Here is a 24278-nt window from a genome sequence, read left to right on the forward strand (position 1 = left end):
CTGTACATTCAAACAAGACATGATGCTCTCTTGACCAGATTATTGTCATTTCAATTGTTACAGATGGTCAGTACCAAAATAATGTGATATCACAGGGTTATATAAGAGCAGAGTGATCATAAACATGTAAATAATGCTGCTAGGCAGGGTCTAAAATTAACGTTTTTCACTGCCTATCACTAGGGCTTTTTTTGTATGCCACTCAGAAAGTGTATACGCCACTGAAATGAAACAATCAGCTAATTAGGACATCATTTAATGTAAATTATATTGTCATTAAATGTTTATTAATACATTTACACAAAAACATTAAAAGGACCCCTGTCTTTCAGTATATGACAGCAAGTAAACAAAAAAAAAAACGTTTCAACACAAAAGTTGGCCAACAAAAATAAAACCAAGGGACTCCTCTTGTGTCTGACTGACAAGCTTTGTGATTCTCCGACAGTGCCAGAGTTGCCTCCTATAGTCCAGCCAGCAGCACTGGCTGTCACTCAGGACCCACTATGCCTCTACAGTCACTGAGTTGACTGGTGGCTGTGTTTGTGTTGTGTGTGTGTGTGTGTGTGTGTGTGTGTGATGCAGGGGCCTGCTCAGATCGCCAACATAATGCTAACCTTAGTACGTGTGTCTTTCTGTTGTGCGTTTTCCCTGTCCACCAACGTAGCAGATGGCCTGACTGTTGTGAAATTATCAGAGCAGGTAATTTTCTCTTATTTCAGAAGGTTCCCGAAAACTCAGGGTGTCTTACACAGCATGTTTAATGAAGCTCGGCCTATAGTATCAGAACACACAGTGTGAACACAATGCATAGCCAACACCAAATCTGAACAACCCTCTTGTTCCACAGTATTTATTTCTCCGCCAGCCCCTAGTGTCTTTCCCTACAAGGTCATCTTTAAATGGCCTAAATCTGAACACCCAGTCTGCTGGATGTTATTCACAAATGCATTACCTTAGTCATGTTGAATTCCAGAGGTCTCATGCATTGCATTCAAAGCAGCAGTGAGTCTGTAAACATATGAGTCTCCAAGAAAACACCGTTATCTGCTGGCCTTGGGCCTGAACTACCGTGTCTCCATATCAGGCCAGCTGTCGTCACCCTGACAAGGAGAGAGACAGAAGCAAAGAGTTATGTCAAGGAAAAGTCTACTTTTGGGTACAGTTAATGGCCTGAGCTTGACCTATATATGTTCCGTACCTCACCTGTTACCCAAATTCACTGCTAACAGTTTACCTGCATTTGGTGGGCACTAATTTCCGACCCTGCTGCTGGGATGACAACTTCCTGAATGTATCGGCCAACCCTCTTTGAATTGGTCATTTGCTAGTTAAAAAACTTAGACTATATATGAATTTTATTTGCTGGACCAAATACAATTGCATCCAGAAACAAGAAACAATTTGAGATTTATTTCAAGTCAGAAACAGCATTTATTATCAGACTGGTGCTAGTGTGATCACACGTTACTGCTTCCGAAAGCTACTGAACTACAGACTGTTATGTACAATCAAAGCTGCTGGCACATCTGACATTATAGGTCAGATTACAACAACACAGCAGCCAAGTGGTTTTCAATGTGAATCACCGTGTGTGTGTGTGTGTGTATACAGCTATTATTCATGACATTGTCATAGCAAAACGTGTCACACTAATTATTTGAAATAAAGGTTCTGATGAAGGTTCTGCGTTGTGATTTTTTGCAGCAGTTGACAGCTGGATGCAAACAAGTTGGCTGACAACAGAAGATGGCACAGTGACAAACAGCAGAACAAACAATACAGCAGAATATAAACAATAAGGGAAATTAGTGTTAACTTTTTAAAGTGTGTAATATTTAGGAGAATATATTGACAAAACTGCAATATTATATCTATAACTATGTTTTCAGTGGTGTATAAAGAACTTACATAATAAACTGGTATGTTTTTTTTACTTTAGAATGAATAAGTGAATTTTTAAACAAATATATATAAATATATATTATAAACATGAAGTCATTCAAATGAAGATCATGTGTGTGGCAGCTGTTCTCTGTGTGTGTGTGTGTGTGTGTGTGTGTGTGTAGGCTTGCTCTAGTCATGATATAAATATTTTATTATATTGCTTACAGGAATTATAATTAGGAGATATGGCGGGATTCTGCTTGTTCTGTGTGTCAAACTAATTCATGCACGCACATACACATTATACATTAACATACTGTACTTACATACATGACCACATGCATGTTTTATCTGCACCATGCTTAGTCTCTTTCTCTCCATCACGCACACGCAGGTGCACACACACAAGCACAAGCTAGCAGTGTTATGTTTTCATTATGGAAATGTTCTGACACAGAACATGTGTGTGTAATTATGTTTGTGTTTGTGTCAATGAGATGCATGGTAGGGAGGTGTTGTACTGATTTTCACAACTAGATCGGGGCATTGACACACACACACACACAGTCACACACACAGTCTCGCCAACCGCTGTGAGCCACTTCTCCCTCTCATCCCCTGAAAGTGGTCTTAATATTGCAGATCTGATATTGAATATTGATGGTAGACCCCCCACAGCCCCCCTCGCCTGTTTATAACTCTGTTCTAATGAGATCACTTTGATTTCTTTTCATTTCTAATGAGATCACTGAACAACGAGGGGGCGATAAAGGCTAATTATCTCAGTATTGATTAATTTATAACAGCTATTTTCATATCTGTAAGAAAAATTGTGTTTTTCATAGTTTTCACACACTGCTTGGGGTTGTTTTTCAAAGAGAGTACAGATCCTTTTTTGAAATTTTTATTTCTCAGTTGATGTAAGTCTTGCTTGATGAGGCATAATCAAAACTATACTATACATTTCTTGCATTTTACATTTTGGAGTATATGTGTTGTAATAAGGATTACTGTAATGGATGTCTGGCCAGACGGTGAAGGAAGGTAATAGGAAGCAGATTCAAGAGTCAGAAGAGTAATGTATTTACAAGGTTGGTTACTGATGCACCAACACTTCCTTACCAGCGAGTACCATTTCTGTATGTTTCATCTGAGATTGTGTTGTATTAAGATTGCCACATTATTTATGACATCCAAAGCTTCAAACGATACTCATGCTTCAGAGCACATTTTGAGCTTACCATGTTCACCATCTTAGTTTAGCATGTTAGCATGCTAACATTTGCTAAAAAGAACAAGTGCACCTGGGATAGTATTTGACAAATTGAAATTTTTACCTGATGATGTGGCTAGATTTACACGCCAAGAGTAAGTAAGGGACATTAATTCATACAAAAAAGCTCTGTTTCTAGTGCTATGTAGTACCTCCAGTATACTAAATTATTTTGCAGTCATGCTGCAAAGTCTCCTCAGGCTGTGGTTTCATTGTAATCTACAAGCATGTTAAAGCTGAAGTCGAATGACAAGAAGCTTTTCTTTTGTTTTGATGAGCACTAAACTGACAAATGTGCTCTCAGGAAATGACAGCAACAAAGAGGCAGATAAAAAAAAGCATTAAGTGATTTAATGAATAAAGCAGTGACGTTCCCCCATTTCAAATGCTTCAAAACAAATTAAAATGGTTGTGTGTCAAAGCATATGTCTAATTAGGGAAGCATGGTTGTGTGTGTGTGGATGTGTGTGCGCTGCGCTCTGGGCTAGCAGAGAAGGCTAATGCGGTGGAAAATGTGTCTTAGCTGGGCCATGAAATAACGATGACTTAATCATGTTGACACATAGAGCTTTCTCTCCATCTGCCCCTCACTCTCTCTCTCATATAAATGCATCCTCTCTCTCCCCCTCATTCTGTTGTTCTTTCTTTCATTCTTTCTCACTTTCTTTCTCCCCCTCCGCTCTCTTCTTTTCACTGATAAGCTGTGACATTGTCTGTCTTGCACTGGCTCTTTCAATTCATGCTGATAACTTAATTAGTATAATATTGTTAGCAATACCAGAGCAGCTTATGAAAGCTCTGTTTTCAAAACAAAAAACTTCTTGGAAATTCAAACCTTGTTGAAGTGATTAAAGATACTGTTTAAGAAGTTTTCATTACATCAAACCCAATTTTTAATTATTTTTATGGCTGGCATTAGCTATTAAATGAATTTGCATTCTGTAATTCCATCTCTATAGCCCCTTTTACACTGGACAAAACCCTGACTAACAACCACTAACGGAAATAGTACAATTGGCATTCATTGACATCAAATGACTCTGCAGTATCAGTATGGGTATTCATAAGCTCCAGCTGCAATCGGCAGTGATGGAAACACGACACATGGGTGGCAATTTTTGCTCCTTTTCCGGTGTTAATAAAGTATTTGCAAGCTAGGCTAACAGTCTGTCAGCTGTGACTTTATATCAGTGCTGTGATGTCTTAAAAAGCACACAAACAAGACTAGTGTTGTCACAATACCAAAATTATGACTTTGAGACAATACGTGCCTAAATATCTCGATACCGATACTGAAAACAATACAACAGCAAAAATCTAAAACATCAGGTAAAGTAATGGAATAATAAATTACATGACATGGAACTTAAAATGATTTTTTTAGTACTATCATATCTACTGTAGATTGTGAAGATCTTTTTAGAGAGCGTAATGACAATTCATAAAATTTTTAAATCTAATTTGACTAAACAGAAAACTAGAAAATGTGCTTAGTGCAGCACATTTTCTCTCTGCTGAAGAGGTGTTTTTGAGTCATGTGTGTCAGTGTACTTTAGTGCACTAATGTAGTGTGCAGTAGGCAATATCGTGTAATCATGGCTACTTGAGATCACCCATTTCACAATGTGATTTTCAGGGGGTGGTGTTACATTGCAGTATGCTAGTGAAATGCCAACATGGAAGAAAAAGGCTTATTAGCTTTCAGAGAAACTACCAGAACACAACTGTAAATGGATAGTAAATGGATAGTACAGTGTTTCCCACAGAATGAATTAGCGTAAATTGCTTCCCGTGTGAAAAAGCCTTTACCATGTGGTTGCGCCACGCGCAGGGAGACCTGCAGTAGATATCGACTAGCAGCAATGTACAGCAAGCTTACTTTGACAACCCTGCTGTATTCTAACATTTACATATCTATGCTTATTAGCTAGGCTCCTTACATGTTTGTTTATAAGTTATTTGAAGGTGGGTTTCCGACATTGACAGCGTTGTGTTAAGTAAATAGATAGACTAACTTTTCAGATTTAACTTGAATGCATTATTTTTCCTATATACACGTGGCTCCGTTTAAATGTGTTTGTGAGAGAGAGAGAAAGGGAGCGAGCAAGCGGAGGTGTGCGCACACCACAATGAATTATAATTTTGCTCATATTGAATAGTATATAGTATGTGGCAGCCAGCGTTGATATTGTAGCGTGTCGCCACAAATAAATCAATGAATGGGAAACACTGCAGTGTGGTGCAGATTCTAGAGACTGTTTTTATGTCATCTTAGTTCTGATAGTGAGTTAGTTAAAATCACCTTAATATCTTCATATGAAAAACCAATCGCTGATCATCCAATCGCCAATCGGAACAAGCCTACTGTGCAGGCTAATAATCCTGAGTTTGAGCTTCATCATCATGGCCTTCAAGTGCCAGACTTAAAGTTAAAGTCATTTATAATAATAACACTATTTTCATCCTTAATAAAATAAATTTATATTCTTATGACGTGTTTTCTTGTTTTTCTTTTCATATATATAAGTGCGAATACATGTATTTGCTCTTTGAACTCTTTGAACAAGTTTGCTTTGCGAAGTGTTGGCTCCCTTGGTCTGCGTGGGTTTGAAACATCTTCTACTGATGGGCCTTGTGGTGTCCATGGGTTTTCTCTCACTGTTGGCTATGTAAGTGAAATAATTTGATAGTTCTCTCCGTGAGTCTGTTTTGTTGACAAGCTGAGCTTTTGCTTGCAGCCATGTCTTTTGCTCTCTGCTTCGTCTCTCCCAGAGCTGCAGTGTAAGGCACACCCACATTGCCTGCAGGGAGGGGGAGCAGAGTGGCATTGCACACACACTGTTCCCCTCGCAGTGGCTCTAAAATACTGTCATTCTTAAATTATCGGTACTATTAAAGGCAGTGTTAGTAGGGGAGTATATAGCAATACCTTTCTTAGTATCAATATAGCATGCAACGCTAGTAAACACCTGTCGCCTGCCCAGAACTGTGCTTTTAAAGCAGAAACACTGCGGTTACACCTTATTTTACTATCTATTGGCCTGTAACATTGTCTACTGACCTCCATGTGCACGGTCGTCGAACATCATCATGTTCGATGTCATAATTGTGTACATTTTCTTGGTTTAGCTGATGGCTGTCGGTTGGATGTACCACCCCGTCACTGAAAAGTCTAAGGTTCAATCCCACCTTAATATGCTAAATCACAAACTGCTTACACAGTGGAATTATGAGTCACCTGTAATTTTTTTTATTTTTCTCTTTGTCTCTGTTTAGGTGGCTGTACATTTGAGGAGTCATATAGCAGCTGTGGGTACAGCGTTTCTCTGGGAACCAATGGATTTACCTGGGAACAAGTCAACTCCTGGGAAAAACCCACCATGGACCCTGCTCTGCCTACTGGTAGGATGCTACATATGTGGCTTTGTGTGTCCGTTCTGTTCTCTCTGTATTTTCTATATATATCTATATATAATAATATCTATATTATGTAATCCAGCAAACTTTATTCATGACCCATCAGTGGAGGTGGGGACATAAACATTACTATTGTTGGGTCAGTCATTGGATTTGGGTATGACAATTTATCTGACCAAGTTGGAGCACATCTTTTCTGAATCTTGGCGTTGACAGTTGGTAGATAAAATTAAGCAGTGTGTGGTAGTTTAATTATTCTAATTATTTGCCTTCACATCCATTCACTGCCTAGCATTATTTAAACTTTTTATGACAGGAATCAGGACATTATACAGCAGGAAAAATACTAATCCAAATCCAATCCAATTTTTTGTCTTTCATGTGAAAATTGCTGCATAATTTAGAAAGGAAAATGTTTTTTGAGTGATATTGCTTTGTATTGTGGTACAGAAACAAACAACAAACAACAAATTAATGTCCCCATGAGATTCCGGAGTTTTATAGTAACTTCACTCAAATGTGCTCTTTTCTGACTTTAAGTCAGTTTCTGACTATGCAGTGTCTGATGTCTGATAACATGAACATTGGAAGCTGCTGATGTTCAGCATCTTTATTTTTTTTATTTCTTTACCAGTTTCTTGCCAGAAATTACAAAACAATTTTTCACCAGTGTTTGCTATGGGAACACAAGACAGAAAGTTTTAGTTTTAAAATCCCTCTCTTTCTGCTTAAAGAGAAAAGTACATCTCCGTATCTCCTTCTGTCCATCTGAGTTGGCAGACTGATATAACTCTGTAGACAGATCGTGATGTGACCCCAGCTGGGTCTCTCTCTCCGCCTGTCAAACGCCAAATGGCAATCAGCAGCAACCATCCCATTCCCTCACACACTTCTGCCCTTTGCTCTTTCTCCCTCGCCCACTCTCTCACATTCTAACTCTCTCTCTCACATAGACCCACATACTTACACCCCACTCTTCTCTCTCTTTCACACTTTCTGTCTCTTACATTTCTCTCCTTCTGTCTGTCTGGAGTCACCTTGTTCTTCTCTCTCAATTCACTTATTTGACTGACATGACTGTTTATCAGAAACTATATTTCCAAAGCAGTATTTAAAATCCAATGCAAATTATGAAAAAAAGCAGTAAGGGCATTCACTACTAATTTCTCTTTCAAACTGGATAAATCTGCCACAGTGTTGTAAGTCTGTTGTTTTTGATGAAGATTACAATGTTACTATGGTCAGATAATGGTGCCAGGGAATTGAGCACTCAGAATAGTTCTAGGAGACCAAGAGGAGCCGTAAAGAAGCTCTTCTGAGCCACCCATTAACTGACCCAGTGTTTGACTTGGCTGTAGTCAGAGGTGCCCTCTTTTGTTGACAGTTTTGTTAAATTAGAGTAGATCACACCAGGTACATCTTATCTCCTGGGTTTGCTGATATAAAGTAATTCTTCACCAGTCATTTGTTTTGCTCCCATATCAGACATATATTGCACACTACAGTCATGTAACCCTCCCTTCTTCCCTCGCTCTCTATCATATATTATCTCTCAGTCATATCAATTATTGCTCTCCTACATCATCAGCGTTCCCTCACTCTCTTTTCCCATCATTGTCTCTGACATGTCAGAAGTGGTGAAGAGAGAGATCTGTCAGCCACAGCCTCCACTCACCAGACCAAGATCTTGTATTGAAGACCTGATATTGGACGGGCATGAGCGCTATGCCAGTCTGTCTCTCTCTCAGTATGTATGTCTCATGTCAGTTATCTGTCTCATCTATCGTTGCGGGCGGTAGTCGTCAGGGGCAATAGCCATCACGGCCTATAAGCCCTTCTCATCATAGACAACTTATCGACTGCGCACTGCCCTGACAGCTATAGATCTGATAAGGCAGGACAAGAACAAATTGTCTGTCAGTCTCTTTGTTTGTCTCTCGCGTTCAGTCAGTTTTGTCTGATGTAGTCTGATGTACTCATACTGGACCTAGGATGGCTATATTAAAGTATCAGTACCATGTTGTATCAATACATTACTATCAAAAGACATTAAACTCAAGCGGGGCTTCTTATTCATATTTCATATATGTGTGTGTGTATACATATGTAAATAGTATAATGATTTGTACACAAGCAATAACTAACAAAGAGCAATGTTATGCTTCAAGTGCTGTACTGTGTTCAAATGTTTTGAGAGTCATGGCTCATAATGTTTGGACTCTATATGGACAAAGCAGCCACAGGCACCCTATACAAAGCCTGTACTGTAAAACGCAAATACTGTTCAGAGCATCTGATGGTGAAATGCTGTCTATTAGCTGGCTGCAAGATTTAAGCAGGTTCAAATGAGGTGCTTTTAGCAGGCACCAATGTAACAAAAGACTTCTTGTATGCAGTCAGCAACTTGGATGTTTGGGGTTGTCAGAAATATGATTTTCATTGCCAATTGCCATAGATATAGCCATTAAGCCATTGAGAAAACAAAAAGGACACCTGAAATAAGATAATAGTGTCACAGCCCAGCTCTTGGACTGTAACAAAAAATGGGAGACGCACGGGTAAACTAAATAACAAAGTGATTTATTAATAAGAAAATAAGTGAAACCAATGACTGGGAAGAATCTGTAAAGTCAGTAGTGTAGGGAGTGGTTGAGTGAAAATGTGCTGCATGGATGTTGTGCTGTAAAAACAAAGAAAAGAAACCAAACAAACAAAAAATGACCTATATGCAAGGGGCACACTGGGCCCAGGTGTGTCCCATGCCGCTGATTACCCTGCCAATCAGTGGCCTGTACTACGAAGGGAGTTCACCCTGCTCAGAGTTAACTCGGGGGTTTTCAGGCAAACTCAGGGTTGACAAACTCTGACTTCCTACACTGGAGTTAAACTGTACTACGACGGTGGATAAGATGTTGGTGTGTGTTCGCATAAAAGGGGCGTGTTCGGCTGTGCAGGCAGAGGTTTTTTGCAACGGCGCATGCTCCGTATTTCTCCAAAGGAATGCACATTGGTAGTGTCAGGAAATTATGAATGTAAAGACAAGTTAACGGCTAAATCTAATATCGTGGCGGACGACAAAGCCAGGGTGGCTTGTTGGCATCGCATTGAGTAAATTTGTAGCCTAATTATCTTCACAATGTTCTTATTGTAGTTCAAATCTCTATTATGTATTTTATGGGCTCTTCTTTTATGTGTAATATGATTAAGATGTGAAGGTACAACTGCACATGAGGTCCACTGTAATAGAAAAAAAGGAGCCAGCGGAGAGGGGGAATAATCTGAGAGAAAATTGAATTTCCAAAATTAATCTACAAGTAAAAAATTTGAATATTCTCTGACATTATAGTCACACATATATGAGAGACACTTCACTTTGCAAGGCTGCAACATCACACACACACGTCTGCCATGTAGGCTATATTGCATGCTTTGGAAAGTTATATTAAACTTTGCGGATTTAGCAGTGAGGAAATAGGCCTACTCCTGAGTTTAGCTCACAATCACTATCATGCACCTTAGAGACTTTGCCATGGATTCGGCGTATTCAGAAGTAAACACCAGAGTGATTTTTGATTTACTATGACATTAATTTCAGGGAATTTCCGATTTTTCTTCTTCACACTTTTCATTTCACACTTACGCTAGGATTTTCTTGGTTATTAACTGAGATTTCTAATGAGCTTTCTGTGTGGAGTTTGCATGTTCTCTCCGGGTGCTCTGGCTTCCTCCCGCCATCCAAAGACATGCAGACTAGATGTGAATGTGAGTGGTTGTTTGGTCTATGTGTGGCAACCTGTCCAGGGTGTACCCCGCCTTTCGCCCAATGTCAGCTGGGATTGGCTTCAGCCCCCTGCGACCCTGTACACAGGATAAGCGGTTGACAATGGATGAATAGTCTATCTAAATATGTGAAAACACTTAGGATAATTCAATTATGGGCTACATCTAAGAATCTATCCCGTTAATTAATTAAGATTCCTCTCTAAAATCACAGAGGCTGCAGGGCTCACTGTCTGAACGTAATGTTGTTGTGTTCAGAACTTCATTGGAGCAAATCAGGATGAAATCTAAACATATTTTATGGAGTGGTGTGTAATAATTTCCTACTTCTCATCATTAACACTTATGCTGCGTTCCAGGCAACTCGGAACTGGGAAATGTTCCGACCTCCAACTAGAAAAACTATCCTGGAACGCCACCTGAAGTCGGATTTCCTACTTGTGAACTCGGAGAAAAAATATTTACCCCGACTTCACGAGTAGCAGCTGAATTACGTCACAAAACAATGGCAGCGCCATGGAAGCACACACTGTAAATGGTAAACCATAAACTAAAAAGCAACAAAAAGTATATTTGCATGTATTTAAATTAAAATAATACATACAGTCATGTAGTAAAACCTGTTCTGCATGTACATTGATGTAGAAATATGTATTAGGTAGCTGGCTACAGTAAAGAATCTCATAAGGTCATCTTCTCTGCATAAAAGTTATTGTTAAAAATGCCAAAACATTAGGAAGTGTAACCTACAACACTGACTGACTTGAGGGTTACCAACTGATGTAGCTAGAGGAGTACACAGAACTACTAACGTATAGGCTATTTATGTCAGTTGTTGCAGTTAAACTGCCATCCTTTTAATTAACACCTAAAACACTGCTGAGGGTGCAACTGTGTGTACACTTTGTCACGATCAGCCATGGTTTTTGTTCACTTTTGGCGTCATGCACCACCATGCACCTGCAACGATGTCGGAAGTCGGAAGTTTCTACTGGGAAATATTCCAGTTCCGACTGGTCTCGAACGCGGCATGAGTACAGATGTGGTGTGTAGTCCACGTGCAGGGTAACCTCGAGATAACCACGAACAAAACCTGCTCGGGGCAGTTTAAAGATGCAGTGTAAATTGCCATGGCAACAGACCTCGGGTAACACCTATCCACCTTTCGTAGTACGGGTTAACCGGGAAGTTACACCCAACGTCAGGAAGTTACTCCTGAAGTTACCTGGATAAGCAAGTTACCCCCGCTTCGTAGTACAGGCCACAGGTCTGCAGCCCTGGAGACAGAAAGCACACCAACAGCAGTATGACCCCTGCAGAGGGGCCGTCACAATAGGCATAACTGCCTTTTATTTATCAGATGAGATTATTTTAAATGTTGAACTCCTCTATTGCTACTAAGCAACTAGCTGTGCCATGAGAAATTATCAAGTCAACTGACCATATATGTTTTCAATGTGTAAGTAGAAATGACAGTCTAGTCTGGAGCATCACCAAACTGAAATCTTCTGTAAATTCAAGCTCTTTGTTTATTCTAAACTCTCTAATGTTTGAGATGTTTGCCACCAGTTTGGTACTGCATGTAAATGTATGCGGCAGCTAGTAAGCCACTTGCTTTTTGTCTCCTTGCTTCTATTATTGACACAGTCATATAATCCTCTTTCTCACCTCACCTCCATAATATTGATGTGGTTGATACGGTTGTCATAGTGTAACCCACATTTGACAGCTTGTATATCTGACAAGATTGGATTGGCACCATCGTTCTCTCCGTCTCACTCTTCACCTCCATTTAGACATCATTGTCATGTTGTCCATAGTCTTGACAGTTTATAGATCTCAGGGTTAGGCATGATTGGATTGGAATGAGCGCTTTGTTAACTTCTCATCATCTCTGTATTGATATGGAATGAAATAATCCTCACCCATGACAATTTATAGATGTGACAAGATTGGATGGGCATGAGTGTTTTTCTATCTCCTGCTTACAGACGTGATAATCTCACAGTCTAGATTCTTAAGAGTTCAGATCAAATCCAGTGCTGAAACCAAATGTAGTACATTGCAAACTACTACATTAAGAAGCAAACTTCCAAACTGACCCCAAATAATATATAGGGAATAGAATAAGATGCACATCCACATTCACATCTTTTGTGTAGCATATTAGTGTTTGCATAATCATTGATAAGACTTCATATGTGTCCCATAATGGAGGCTAAAGGTGAAATATGTGATACAAAGAACTTAGATATGGAAATGATAAAAAAGGAATATGTTAATATGTTTAGTTTTACTATCTACCATATATAAATGCATTCTTTCTGTTTATTGGCTTTTTATATGTTCATTAGGGGTGTCCCCAACTAAAGATTTACAGTCAAATCACAATTGTCAAGTCTTGCCTATGGTCAACTGATTGCCAATAGGTGGGGGGGGGGGGTTACAATTTTGGATTTAGTCACGCACTTTAAAAAGATTTATTAAAAGCTTCTTTCTTTTCCCATTTTTACTTACAGCATTATATGTTGATATTTATATCATGATAGGCTTAACTTTTTGGGAGACCTTCGGTATTTCTATGTAAAATCAGACATTGAGAACCCCCATATAGCCAAAATAGAATGGTCCTCTTGTCTCAATGCCTCTGTGAAGATTTGACTGTGAGATTGGCAGTCGAATCAGGCTCCTTCTATTCAAGCTTCAAATCTTCGACTATTTGAGGTCACCCCTAATGGTTTTGCTAAGCTTGACTAACACACACTTATAAATGCACACCTCTAGGTATATTCTGAGCAGGGTAGCATTTTTCTAAATAACCATAAACATGAATTTGAAAAAAATGATTCATTTCACTGTCAAACTTTGGCAAACCTGCAAATCACCAAAAGAAAAGAGGGATAAAAAGCTTTTGCTATACCCTCTGCTTGGCCTAACAAACACAGACACACACACACACACACACACACACACACACACACACACTCATATCTCATACCTCTTATTACCTTCAAACCCCAGGCTGAGCGAGACAAACTCACACGAGCAGCAAACATCAAACATCAAAGCCAGTCGATGTTTTCAGCACCCATCAACACGGCCACAATCTGAAACGTGAAACATGATAAGAGGCGAGGGGGTGGAATTATGGTGAGGAGTGGTAAGAGTGAAGATAGAAAGAGAGAGAAAATACACAGAGAGGCATGGACAGTTAGAAGATGATTGAGAGAAATGTATTAATAAAGAGCCAGTAAAAGTCTAATCAAAGAAAACTGTGTTTAAAGTGATGTGTGTGTTTGTCACATATATGTCATGCAAGTGTCTGTTAATACATCATCAAACAAAAAGAGAGACAGCCTGTCCCATGCACACAGGAAAAAAAAAGAAATCCTGACCATGTGAGTGAGAAACTGAAACCAGATGGGAGTATCTCATTCATTATCAAAGCAATGAAAAAGGTAAGAGGTAATGGACTTAAAATTAGGGATGTACCTAATGTTCGGCAACCAAAATTAATTGTCCTAATAAGTCAAAGGCTGAATAAATTTTACCGATCACGTTTTGACATGTTGGCAGTGTGGAAGCATTTTGATGTGTGCGAGAAAGACACAAAAATTGCTGTTTGCAGACAGTGTTCTGCTGAATTGTCTCCCAGCACGTCCACTCCATGTGTGATTGAAAAACGGTCTGAACAGCTTTGTTAGTTTGTGTTTCTGTCACTCGTTTGTGAGAAGGCATTTAAGCTAGCCGCACCTAATATTGGACTGCACACGTATTAGGGCATTTATGTTAAATCCACTGAAACGGACCTGTGCAAGCTGACAGGCAGGTTAGCGACTTTATCCTGTCATGTTCTCTTTTTATCTGCAGTATGAGACTCCTACCTGAAGAGAGGCTGTGAAGTCTTCATGTTACGTGATACGAGAACCACATACAACATTATTTATCAAATTGGGTTGGACTTGGATGAATTTAGCGCAAGGAAACACAAAATAAGGTGTCTGTACAGTATGAAAATAAGATTAATTGGATTATATTCACAGAAACACATGTACCATTAAAAGTACATACACACATTTACTTTACTGGACCCTCTCGGGCCTCGGACCCACCCACCATAGTCTCTCCGTGGGAAACACTGAGTAAAAAGCACATTTTGACAATCAATTTATGCTATGGTAAAAAATTTTTTTTAAAAATGTGAAAAACCTTATTAAGTATTCGGCATTCAGGAAAGTTTTTCATTATATTCGGTTTCAGCTTTGGCCAAGAATTTTCATTTTGGTGCATCTGTGCTTAGAACATTTGACTTAAAATAAATAAGTTTTCTTCCATTAAAAATATTGAAAAAAATTGCAGAGACTGCAGAGAACGTGGAATGGAAAGGAGATCATTCTTAACACTAGAACCGCCAACGGGTCAAATTTACCCGCAGCTGTTTTTTGATTGTATGTATTCTTTGTTTCAATGTAATTTTCAAGTCCCCCAGTCTTTGACGTTTCCTAAAAGTGTGTTATGTAGCACCCCCTATTGTTAAAAAATGTGAAGATAAAGCCAGATTTAAAAAATGGGCATTTATACCTAAAAGTGCCAGCGGGTAAAATTTTAGCGTCATTTTAGCGCTGTTCATTTCGCGCGTTTAGAAAAAACATTCTATGTTGCAATTGGCAACGCCTTTTCCACTACAGGCATTACACTTGCTCAGCGCAGTGAGTGATGGAGAGCCTGATGGTGGGGGCTGAGCGATGTGTCCTAGGTTGATTCTGCATCTGACGGGTCATTATCTGACAGCGATCCACTTGTATGAAGTAAAAAGGCATAAAAGCTGCTGCTTATAGCTGTTGTGTAGGCTACATGATCATCAAAACTAATGCTGCAGTAGCCTAGTTTTTCCCTGTGATAGAGGTGTGTTCAGTGGTCTCTTCAAGAAAGCGTGCGGCTCCCTCGTGTGCTTTTTGATCGGCTATAACTTTTCCAATGCTATGTATTTTTTAGTAAAAGTGATCATTATACATTTTTCCGTAGGGTAAAAATGTACTATAAATTTTGGAATTCATAATAATTGTTTCTTTTGAATAAATAGCCTACTTTTATTTGGACTTTCAAACTTTTGTAGCTATGTGTTACTCTCTGGATGCCCGATGGAGTCCGAAAAAACAAGCAGAACAGTAAGAACTAGCCGACATTATGAGGCTATTATTATTACCACCTTTAAAACACTACAACAGTCAGTCTTTTTTGTAAATTGTATGCGGCATTTAAATTCAAGCTGTGTTTAGAATATAACTAGGCTATAAAATCTATAACAGCGGCGAGTGGATGAACCGCGTGTGAACAGATGCGCTGCGCAAGCGATCGACCTGCACGGTGAAGACAATGAATAAAATAGAATAAACATTCTGTAAATGCCTGAAATATGGGGATTGTGTTTATAGGAAATGGACAGCCAAGGTGCTGAATGATTCCCAAAGTGTGTTGGAGCAACGAACCCTGGCGGTTCTAGTGTTAAAGCCCCCTCCAGCCAGTTTTAACTGCCGTTTTTGGTTAACGTTCTTTCTCAAACAGAGAATGGGGGTGTGGTTAATAGTAGGACGTATCAATTACCATGACAACCAAAAACTGACCGGCTGGAGTGTTCATTAACGATATGCTGTGTTAACATCACTACAGTGTAAAGTTTAGTACACTTTACTGTCTGGCAGGAGTAGCTATTACTTACCCATGATAGAAACTAATGTGCGCATATCAGCTGTTATCAATCATACAGGTGATGGTCCTGTCACGCACTGCACACAATAACTCCCACTACGTTTTATGGTGCACTTACTTTACTGCGGGGAGGGGGGGTCTATTACTCTGTTGAACTGTATGTAAATACTTCTGATACCATTCTGACTCCAACAATGCATTGGTAAAACGGCCGTCAGTAAAATGCATGTTGCAGACTGTATATAAGACGGTGGCAGGTGAAAGTGCAAAGCGTTTTCTGTCATCTGTCCTCCAACACCACATGCACAAATGCCATAATGAAAATGAACAGCACACTCTACCAAGAGGAGGAAACTAAAAAATAAAATGAAGACCCTCTGTTAGCCAACTTTCTGCATGCCAGCTAACTACACCTGGCTAACTACAATGTAGTTAACTTAGCTAGTTATCTAAAAGACAAACCAACAGTCAGAAGCAGAGAGACATACCTACTGTAAGTTCTAAGTAAATTACATGATAAATTAGTTAGCTAGCTCATGACGATGTTTATCGGTTTGATGCTCTGACTTAACGAGGCGTGGCAGCGTGACAGTTTTTTAACAAGGCATGACAGTGCGCCTGTGCAAGCTTGGAGAATGACGTATGACTTATGGAATTATTATAGTCACATTCACCAATCCGTTTTAACAAGTAAGCAAGTTTTGCAACTTTGAGCACAAAATTAAGCTATTTGTCATAAAATATTTGGCAAACTATGTGGGTAATCAACATTGTAAGGAAATAACTGAATGAATGTCAAAATACACTGGAGGGGGCTTTAACAGGAATCACCAGAAGACTGAGGGAAAGCTTATACAAAGAAAGAGTCAACAGAATCATGTACATGTAAAAAGAGACAGGCAGACAAGCATCCAAAAGGAAAAAAGGGAGACGGAAATTGTGAAAAAAAGACTAGGGCAGATACAAACTCGCAACCTGACACTTTGTTTGTGAGTTTTCCTTAATGACTATTACTACTTTTTGGTTTTAGACAGTTGGTAAAAGTCCTTATTATCTACAACTGTATTAAGCGCTGCAGAGCTTGGTGTTAATTGCCACTGTGTACAGTATCATCAAAAATGAAAAGTAACCAGCTGTATTTGATTCAGCATTAAATTGCTGTCTTGTACTAAGCTTTCATGTCTGTATTGTATCATAACTACTCCAAGTTGTAGATTGACAGCATTGCCCCTACAAAACAAATTAAATCAACAAGTACACTTTTTGTACTGTGTTTTGGCTTTTTTTGCTATCTGCCATTTAAAGATACAACAGTGCTAATGTTCAAATTCAATGTTCAAACATTGCACAGGAAATACTCTTATAAGCCTACTATAGTGCAGAGATTTTTCAGTCTTCTCTGTTGTTGCCAGAGAACAGAGGACGTTCAATTCATACGTCACATTCACAGGAAAACGCTCCATTGGAGGGAAAAAAGTACATTAATTTCCGCTTCCTTCCAACCAATAAGCAAGTGATACACTGTAACTTTGAGTTTGTTACTTTGCGTTGCCAAAATGCTGGATGGTTGTTGTGTTTTCAGATGCACTAATCGAGGAGACAAGCCTGGGCTGTGTTAGGGGAGGGATTCAGCAAAAGATAAAAGTAAACATTACCGCAGTCCGAGCGGCAGCAGGGCGGTTTTTAACGTTAGAAATACGGCAGCAGATGCTGTAACATTATGTGGATCGGATATGCCCAACACTTGCAGTTTGTGTTCATATCTTTATTTTTCTTAATTTGAAAGGTGATCCGAATAAAATTTGATTGCTTTTGCGCCATCTCCACGGTGAGTCACGGTGTGAACCGCTATGTTGTTTTGCCCTACAGGTCACTGCGCATGTCACATGACTGAAAACTATGAATATGTCACCTCAAAACCTTCTATTGTTTTAATTTGCGGTTTGCATTTGTAGCTCCGGCTGAACTACAGTAGCTTTGAAATGGTTTTACTGGCACCGATACAAAGAAAGAGGGGCTCAGGTGGGAATGGACCGAGCCTTAATGCTCTCACAGAGAAGAAATAATCAAAGAGGAATATATCTTTTTTGCGCTTATTTATTGCTCTTATTTATGGCCACCTCTCATAAAAACTCCCATCATCTCAGACACTGTGTCTGGTATGTGTTTTCTTTCTATGTATGTGTAGTTTCTCCTGTTGTATCCCTTCTGGTCTATATATTTATTTTGCTGATATTGTCTTTGTTAATGTTTTTTTTTATGTTCTGGAAAGAGGCAGTAAAACCCCATCTCTGCAAAACACCAGAAAGGCATTTTGTGTCTCCGTGTTTTTGACAGAAACGTGTCCCTTTGTTGTTTGAACAGCGAGAGACAATCTTTGTCTAGCCTTTCTGTGAGTTAGAGTATATGAAGATTTAATGATCCCTGAATGAGAATTAGGCTGTTGCCGCAGTTGAGACAAGGAAACAGATAAGAAGAGAATATAAAAAAGATTGATCAAGATATTATGGAGAGTAATTAAAATAGAACAGAACACTGTATTAAAATAAAAGATGAAGATAAAATAAAGATTTTTACTGACATCTGATTGTGAAATGATAACTATTCACCATATCAGGTATATAAAATTGTCCAGGCATTGTTAGCTTCAGATATGGGGCTTTTACAGAAAATTTATATGTACAATTCACAAAAGTGCTTCCACAGGGTTCTGGCTGCGCCGCGGCCATTCTAGTCCAGCCGCAGCACCTCTATTTTTGGCAGAAGCCTCGTCAATCTGCAGAGAGGATATGAAACCAGGCAGGAAGTCAGGCACAGAACAACACAGAGGATCCGGTCAATTTTCAAAATCAAACACTCCGAATCCTATATCAAAAATAAACACAATTAAAACAGACAAAAAAGAAACCATTTAACTATATAGCCAGCTGAACCATAGTAGAATAATTAAAAATCAAGCACTAAATACCAAATCAACAAAATATAAACATGTCATCAAAATCAGGCAGGCAAAATGCTCTGATTGCTAAATGCTCTCTCTGGGATATGCAGCCGTGCAGAGAACGGAACAAAACTGGGTTGCAGAAAGCCATTGCCGGAAGGCTTAGTAGAAGCAAAAAACTGACAAAATAACAACAAGCACCTCAAAAACGCTTCCAGTGTAAGTTGATGCTGGGTAGAGGACAGAACAAAACCGTGGCGCCGCATGAAACGACACAGAATACACTGGCCAGTGAGACATTATTAGTGGTTTTTGTTTCTGTTTACAACGTAGCACTATGATTTGCCAAAAGTTATATCATACAGAGGCACAGACTGTCACCAAGATCACCAAGAATCAGTTTGCACAGTGTGACATGCAATAAACCTGCAAGATTGCTGATATTGCACAGCATACAGGGGCATTAAAAGGTCTGCACACTTGCACAGGTGTTATTCCGGCTGATTAGACCTCTGCTCTGGTATAAGTTAGGCAGAGCTATCTTGATAATTACCTGTCACCAAAACCCGTCAGACAAATAGCAACGGACAAAGATGTAAGTTGTCCTGCCAACTGGAGAGGCAGAGCGATCTCAGTCAAGCACAGTCTGTACACGCCTACACAGTCCTGAGAAGAGGTCTTGTGAATCTTCTGAATTGTATTTTACGTTATAACCATGCTACAGTGACTACGTACATATTTACACATAAATACTGTGTGGTCCAGAGGGTTGGAGAGAGAACAGTCCAGACATCTTCGCAGTTAAAGTTGAGCGAACTGCTTTAATACCATATAACTTCATCTACATCCAGATCATGGCCATAATGGTCACCTGATCGGGATGTGTCAGTAAACTGATCAATCAACCAGCCTGTTCCCTCTGGATTCTCCCCTCTGCCACCACCTCTCATATATAATCCTTTTCCCCTCTCCCAGCTGCTTTCTTCTATTCTCTATGCAAGTGTATGAATTCCCTTAGTTTTACTTTACTGTCATTTGTTTTCGCACAAATCCCCCCCCTTCCTTCGACGTTTTACAGGCTTGTGAACGCTTGACAGCCAAATGAAATATACACTGTTTTTTCCTCCTCCTCGAGGTTTTCAATGATTTTAAAGAAAGCTAGCCAGAGCTCAGCTAACAATGCCAGAGGTGTGTGTTTGTGGGTGTGTGCATGTGTGTGTGTGTGATTGTGGGTTTACCCTGTCATTTGCAGAGTTGATGTTTGCACTGACTGACAATCTAGGACCCAGACTGTGTTGCACAAAGCCTTACAGCTCTGCCTGTCTTCGCTCTTTCTTTCATGACTTTTATTCTTTCATTTTTTTTCTCCCCCCTTTCTCTCTCTCCCCCCACCTTCTCCCAGACATTCATTCTTCCTGAGGCGTCTTTGTCCTAAATTTGCCTTTCACTTTCTGTCGATGTTATTTTTTTAGATTTGACAGTTTGACAGAAAAGTATGTTTGAACTGCGGTGAACGTCTCAAGTTGTATTTTGACATTTTCCCTGCATCTGTGTCTGCCTTAGTGTGTGTGTGTGTGTGTGTGTGTGTGTGTGTGTGTGCATCCGCCCGTCAGTGCTGCCTTTTTATTTTTCCTTCGAGAGGCTGAAAACAAATCAGTGCTAATCAGAGTGTTCCTCACCATTCAGTTGTGACACATATTTAACACACACAACCACATTTATACACTCTGTGACAAACTGAAACATATACAGTACACAAACACACACACACACACACACACACACACACACACACTATCCTGCCTTGTTTAAAACTGCCATCAGAAATAGACTTCTGAATTATAGTGTGTCACAGCCGTATCACATTATTCGCGTGTGTATGTGTGTGTCAAGTGGCTGCTGATGGGTACAGAGGTTAAATATCCCCTCCACTTTTTTGGTCGCTGGTGGTGATTTGAGGGCCCTTGTCGGGGCTGGCTTGATTGCATTTGTGATTTGTGGGCGGGCGTGAAGCAGCGAGGAGCGGTTGGAGAAATGACAAATAGCGCTAAGCGATTTACAACACATTGACAGGGTGACAGACAGCTGCTGTGTAAATACTTACTTTTTTTGCAGTGTTAACTGAGAGAAAGCTGCAAGTTGTTAGCTTTGGCTTTGAGTGTAAAGAAGAAGGATAAGTGGCAAATGGCAGCTCTGGGGTTACACTGACAGATAGACAGATAGACACAAACACAAAAGAAGACTCCAAACTTCCCTAACCATAAGCCAGCCACTCTGTTAAACTGCAGACTAGTTTGTTTAAGTTGCAATAAAGCTTTATGATACAATTTGCTATCATCGGTAAGTTGTATCAAACTGACTTACATTGATAAGGGATATAGTCTGTTAAGGGAATGTATGAATAAATTGAATGTTTTATAAAAATGTTACAGATGGCAGTTTGTTACATGATGATCAACAGCTAGAGGTCATATTTTACCCTGGAGTTTAGTTTAACCTGTCAGCCATTTTAAACTTAATCTTAAAGTGATGACTGTTGTACTCATGGGAAAAGTAATCACACTACTTTTCTTTGTGTTTTGCACAGTGGGCGAACACACACTGCAAGCTTAATCCAAAAACAGGCAGAATATTTAAATTCTTTATTAAAGAAGCAACAGCCTTGAGCAAAGTAAGTTTAATTATAATAATGGTAAAAAAAAACAATGCAAGCATTGTCTCTAGTCTGCATCTGGTGCTTGTTTGTGCTTGTTTGTGCATGTGAAAAAATGATGAGAGGGGTGAGAAAGCAATTCTGCTCTACATGATGCAGATAGAGACAATGTTTGAAATCATAAATGAAGTTATATGGGTTGATAATATGTGTAAATAATATTTAATCAATCAATAAGGACAGAATCATACCTTAGAGTGTCATTTGTAGTTTTAGACAGATTGCAAAAGCAGTGTTGACCCAGTCATGCCAACAGTAAATACTGGCACCTCTGGTCTTGGCTAATTGCTTAAGTGCATACAAATTAAAAGCTACCTAAACAGGTGCAGTCAAAGTGTCTTAAGCATTGATTTCCAACTACTCCATCTAATCTAGTCTTTTATTGTATTTAGTGGGACATAATTAATAGCTTTGTTTGTCATTCTATTAACAGCAATTTGTAACACTGCCTCCACTTATCAGAAGGTCGGTGTTTTGATCCCCGGCTCCCCCAGTCTGCATATCAAAGTATCCTTGGGAAAGCCTTGGCATAGCCATCGGTGTCTGAATGTGTATTTTTGTTTTTAATTGCAGAGACCTATTGAATGGGGTGAATGTGATCTAGTGTAGGAATGCTGTGAGCAGTTGGAAAGACTTGAAAGGCTATATACAAGTACAGACCATTTAGTCACGACTGTACAAAATAATTCATTTGGAATCCAAATTATCTGACAGGATTTAAATAGATATTATCTAAACAATATTTTGCAACACACTGACTTTTATATTGTTAGAAGATGTGAAAATGTGTTACCCGCTGTCTGCTATAAACTCATCCATCACTTCTTGCAGAACTCCTTCGTCGTTCAGTTTTACATTTCAGAAGACAATATTTCAGTTAACCTTTAGTTAAATTTTCAAATACGTGGTTTAGATAATTGGGTAACACATGGGATTGGTTTAAAACTAGTTTGGTCATCCTACTATATAACAACTTCAGACCTTAAAAAAAAATCTTAAAAGGGCACGGGCATTCTTCTGCAAACTTTCCTGGCTAAATAACTGCAAGTAAAAAGCCTTTTTAAATTTCAATAGCACTTTCCTTTCAGAATAAGCAAGGGTGATTTTGAATCACGTGTCCCATTGAAACACCGCTCTGAGAGCTGTATGGAGCTGTCAGTCTCTTTCAGAGTGAAGCTGTTATAGCAGTGTAATACATCTACAGAGAGACTGTGAGATGAAGATAGATGGATTACCTGAGTGGTAAAATGTCTTTGTTACTCTGACTAGGGAAGATAGAACTGTCAGTGATAGACACAGCAGGAGATAAGAGAAACAGAATGAAGGGAGGGAAAATTATGGACGAGAGAGAAGAGGGGGAAAGAGGAGGACAGAAACAAAAAATATGCATCAAGGCTATTATAGAAATCCTAAAGATGAAGGGTGGGAAAAAAGGACAAGAGGAGGGGAAGGAGGTGATGTTGAAGAGATGGTGCGACGGATAAAATGTAGAGAATAAATCAATGAGGGATGGATGGGTAGCAGAACTGACGTACAAATCTGTATGTGGGTTATAATGGTTAGCCAAAGTTTGCTTCAAGGAATCTGGATGACTCGCTTCCTGTTTTCGAATGCGAAGGAGATGTCTTGCACTGCTTGAGGCAAACGGTGGTCACACCAGATACTGACTGGTTTCCGCTCCCTCCCCCAATACAGTGAAACTGAGTGGCCTTTTATTTTGGCCAGCCTGAGGCACACCTGTGTACCCATGCTGTGCTCACTAACAGATTTTGACAGATTTTATGAACAATATTTGAGCGAAATAGGCCTTTTGTGTACATAGAGAAAGTCTTAGATCTTTGAGTTTAGCTCATGATGAATGGGGGCAAAAACAAAAGTGTTGCGTTTATAATTTGGTTCAGTGTAGATATTTTGCCTTGGTCTGTATTTGCTGGTCTGCTGGGCCCTTTTCCCAAACCATCCATTCCCTTCACTCAGTCAGTAAACATGAAACCACATATCAGTGGAGGGCTATTGAACAGTGACCACGTATAAACAGCAAAATAAAAGTATGAAATTGTTCATAGAAGCTTCTTAAACCACACCACTCTCCATTTGTAATCTCAATATGTTTCATACTCATATTTTAATATTTTTTATATGACAAAATATGGCTAAATACACTGTCCTGTTTGACACTTTTCTTCAGTCGCTCACATTTCAGGGTTTCATAATGTCATGAAGTGCCGAGTGAAAGGCAGATTTGAGGCCTAAACACACCAAAGTGCAGAGTATAGTTTGAGATATTAATTTTCCATTTACTACAAAACAAAAGTGATAAAACACAATCCACAACTGATAGGTACAGTGGGGGAAATAAGTATTTGACCCCTTGCTGATTTTGCAGGTTTGCCCACTTACAAAGAATGCAACAATCTATAATTTTAATCATATGTACATTCTAACAGTGAAAGACAGAATCCCAAAGAAAATTCCAGAAAATCACATCATATGAATTTATTAAAATTGATAACCATCTGATGAGGAAAAACAAGTATTTGACCCCCTGGACAAACAGC

General features: G+C 39.2%; 1 protein-coding gene across 1 annotated transcript in view; it reads left to right on the forward strand.

Annotated features, from left to right (window-relative positions):
* Positions 1-24278, forward strand: part of ptprt (protein tyrosine phosphatase receptor type T) — a 334210-nt gene that overhangs the window by 50876 nt on the left and 259056 nt on the right. The window contains exon 2 of the mRNA XM_046028632.1: positions 6437-6562. Within this exon, the coding sequence (XP_045884588.1) occupies positions 6437-6562 (126 nt within the window). The remainder of the gene's footprint in view (positions 1-6436; positions 6563-24278) is intronic.

The sequence above is a fragment of the Micropterus dolomieu genome, linkage group LG18 (assembly GCF_021292245.1).
Source record: "Micropterus dolomieu isolate WLL.071019.BEF.003 ecotype Adirondacks linkage group LG18, ASM2129224v1, whole genome shotgun sequence".
NCBI lineage: Eukaryota > Metazoa > Chordata > Actinopteri > Centrarchiformes > Centrarchidae > Micropterus > Micropterus dolomieu.